Below are 3416 nucleotides of genomic sequence, written 5' to 3'. Positions count from 1 at the left end.
TTTTGTTCACTAGCGCGCGCCCGTTTTGAGTCGCTTGTTGGCGGGTGCTTTTTCGCTTTTTTGCCATTGCTCCCGCTTTCTTTCTTGGGGTTTTTCCTTCCTTTTTGCTTTCTCTCATTTTCTTTCTTTTTTTTTTTCTCGTCATATGTTCTTTCTTTTTCCTCCTCGTGTTTCTTTCTTTTTTTTTTTTTTTTCTCTCTCTTTTTTTGCCCCTCTGCGACCTTCGCAAAACAGCTACGCCCCTTTGCCCCTTTCCCGCAAGGGCACCACTTATAAAAGCAAAAACGAAAAACTACAAAGTGACGCGCGGGGGTGAATGATTAAGGCGGGAAAAGTGAAAAATGAAAGATGTGCATTTTTAACCCCTCTTGCTGTGCCCCTCCCGAAAAACAGCCCAGGAAAAGGCCCGGATCAAGTCCAGAGGTGTGCCTCCGTACAAACACACATGTGTGTACATGGGTATGCACATGAACATATAGGGTTACAACGTGGCCCTGTACAGACGCATGCTTTTACACGCCCCCCAAAAGGTTACAAGCGTAAACAAAGAAGGATGACACTATAATGTGTGTGCACATAAAATATGCTTGCTTCCTCATGTAGGGACAGAGTACCCTAGCACAAAATGAAATGCAACCGCAAAAACGCTGCCGCTGTCACACACAGACACCCGCCCCCCGCTGAGGTTATACCCCTCCACCGGCGAAATGGTATGCATAGCGTCTGCTCTGATCGGTCCCCAGTGGTTCATGCCCCATTTTCCTTATCAACGTTCACGTGCTCCAAAAAAAAATAAAAAAAATAATAATAAAAAAATAACAAAGGTGGCTTCCCTTGTGTGTGCTAACAATATCACCTGCCCCTTGTAGCACATTTTTCGAAACCGATAATTGCGGTGCACCGTAACAAGAACGTTTCGCTTGTGCTCGTATGCTTCGCTTTTACATCAGGCGGAGGCTCCCCACGTGCACCTTCCTATGCGCCCATTTGTGTTCCTTCCATTATGTTGTCGGTTCATTTGCTCATCCCATCGGGCTCTCCATTTGTGTACGCACCAGAAAGGACCGCTTTTTTTTGTGAGAGGCTTCCCCTCGTGGGCTACCCCGCCAAAGAGGGCACACTTAAACCTTTCGCAGAAAAAAAAGAAAGGACCGCGGGGTCTCCATCGGTTCATAAAAAGAACAAGCACATGGTATAGGTAGGAAGCAAATCGATCTCGTGCCAACACGAACCTACCCCATCGTGACGCATTCTCTGGCGACGCATCGTTCAGCCCTAGTAGGGATAAGTGCAAAGGGCACATGTGTGGGGGCACAGCACGAAGTGCGTTGTCGCTTTTTACGGAAGGCTTCGCTTCTCTTCCTACGTGGGAAAAAAAAAAAAAAAAAAAAATCGCAGCCCATAGTGGCGTATATAAATGTAGCTTAAAGGAGTAACATCCATATTGACCTCTACCTCTACTTCTATCCCTACAAATAGCGCCGCTTTTAACGAACGCGTGAACCTAGAAGAGAGAGTACATCGCGTTTGACTCTCCCTTTTTTATATCGTGTGGGAGATGAATCCATGACTCACTTTTTTTTTTTTTTTTTCGCATGCCGACCCAAGTGTGGCCCTTGGCCTCGATTGCAACAACGCGTACACTATTTGGAAGAGGTTCTCATTGGTGTTAAAAATAACAAAGTGGGAGAGAGGCATATGAAAGCTTCTAGGGAAGCTGTGCCGCCACGTGCCCCCTTTACACAACTCTCGAATGTATTACACCACGCGTACACAGGGAGAGTGTTAAACACGGCATACTGTGCGCAGCTGAGGAGAGGGGCACATGCGGATAAAGCCAAACCTCGACTGCTCACCATGAATTAATATGAACGGAATGAAAGAGGACGCCTGTGAAAATTTTTTTCTAATTTCGCTAACTGTGTGCGAACCTTCCACAAATGCGCGAAAGGATGAAACTCAAACGGGACAAGCCACTTCTGAACGACGACATGGATGACGGTGACTTGTTCAACCCCATATTGCTCAGGCATTTCATAAATGAGAGAAAAGCAAAACGGGTCAGCACTTGCTCCACTCTGAACAGGAAAAAGAATGAACACCACCATAAGTACAACTCCAGTTACTTTGGTGGAGGTACCCACCCCTGCAACGGTGGAGATGCATTCGATGAATGGGGAGGTGATACTCACGAATATGATGACGCGGTCTTTCCCATTGTGCACAAATTAAAAACAAACGCTAAACAGGGCTGCACACTTAAACGTGAATGTGAAAATGGAAAGAAAAATTGCAGAAAGGAGGACACGCTCTTCTTCCCTGCCCAGTTCGCCCCCACAGACGATAAGAACTTCCTCCCGCGTAAGGCCGTGAAGAGGGGTGACTTTCAGAAGAGTGTTCACCCCGTGAGAGATCCTTCTCGGCGCCAAGAAAGGACGCGACGCAAGGTTAAGGAAGCAACAAAGCAAAATAACCCTTTATGGGGCGACGACGCTTGCTTGTTATGCGGGAAATGCAGGAAAGACAGACGCGAGGATGGTGCTCTTTGGCCAGATCAACACAACCATGGCTGGCACCAAACGAATGGGTACCACGACGAATTGTACATCAGCGATATGTATAGCTGCGATGGAGACTTCCTCGACGCGGACACAGAAAACGCAGAAGGGGTAAAGGCGCCAAGCATGGAGGAATGGGGTGACCCGAGCAAACCACACAAATCGCGAAAAGTGGGAAAAGGGCGACAAATGAGTAAAATTCGTCAAATGAGTAAGATAAGAAAATCGCGTACGCGGGACAATTGCAAAAATTGCCTGATGGGATGCAGAAGTGGTAGCGTGACGACCACTCAGTCCAGCTCATCTCACCATGACCGTTACCAAGAGGAGGAAGAAAAGGGGGGGAAGGCGAAAAAAAAAAAAAAAAAAAAAAAAAAAAAAAGCCACATGAACAGTATGGAAGAAGTGCCAAACCATGTTGCTTCTCTCTTTTTCTATCTCAGCGACATGCGAAAAAATGTTTTAAGCAAAGCTGATGATGACGTCCCGGTGAAAAAATCTTGTAATCATTTCTGCAAAGGCGAGAGGACACGGGGTGCGGAAGGCCGAAGAGGAGGCAGCCGCGGCGGCAGGCGCAGCGACAGGCGCAGCGACAGGCGTAGCGGCCAATTCGACGGTGCATCATCCCCCCTCGATTGCAAAAATGGTAGCACAGAAAAAAATGGTGCCGCGAGAGCAAGTGACGAATTTTCCAGCGAAAATTGGGCCAAAAATTGGGGCACAAATAGCGCCAAAAATAGCGCCAAAAGTAACGCCAAAAGTAACGCCAAAAATAGCGCCAAAAATAGCGCCAAAAGTAACGCCAAAAATAGCGCCAAAAATAGCGCCAAAAATAGCGCCAAAAGTAACGCCAAAAAT

The 3416-nt window shown here is 47.1% G+C and overlaps 1 protein-coding gene across 1 annotated transcript in view; it reads left to right on the top strand.

Moving 5' to 3' along the window:
• Positions 1-1952: 1952 nt before the first annotated feature.
• AK88_01090 (uncharacterized protein) overlaps positions 1953-3416 on the top strand; it is a gene marked incomplete at both ends in the record, with an annotated part of 11934 nt that continues 10470 nt past the window's right edge. The window contains one exon of the mRNA XM_012478728.1: positions 1953-3402. Within this exon, the coding sequence (XP_012334151.1) occupies positions 1953-3402 (1450 nt within the window). The remainder of the gene's footprint in view (positions 3403-3416) is intronic.

Source organism: Plasmodium fragile (genome assembly GCF_000956335.1).
Source record: "Plasmodium fragile strain nilgiri unplaced genomic scaffold supercont1.9, whole genome shotgun sequence".
Taxonomy (NCBI): Eukaryota; Apicomplexa; class Aconoidasida; order Haemosporida; family Plasmodiidae; genus Plasmodium; species Plasmodium fragile.
This window is presented reverse-complemented; position numbering and strand designations above follow the sequence as displayed.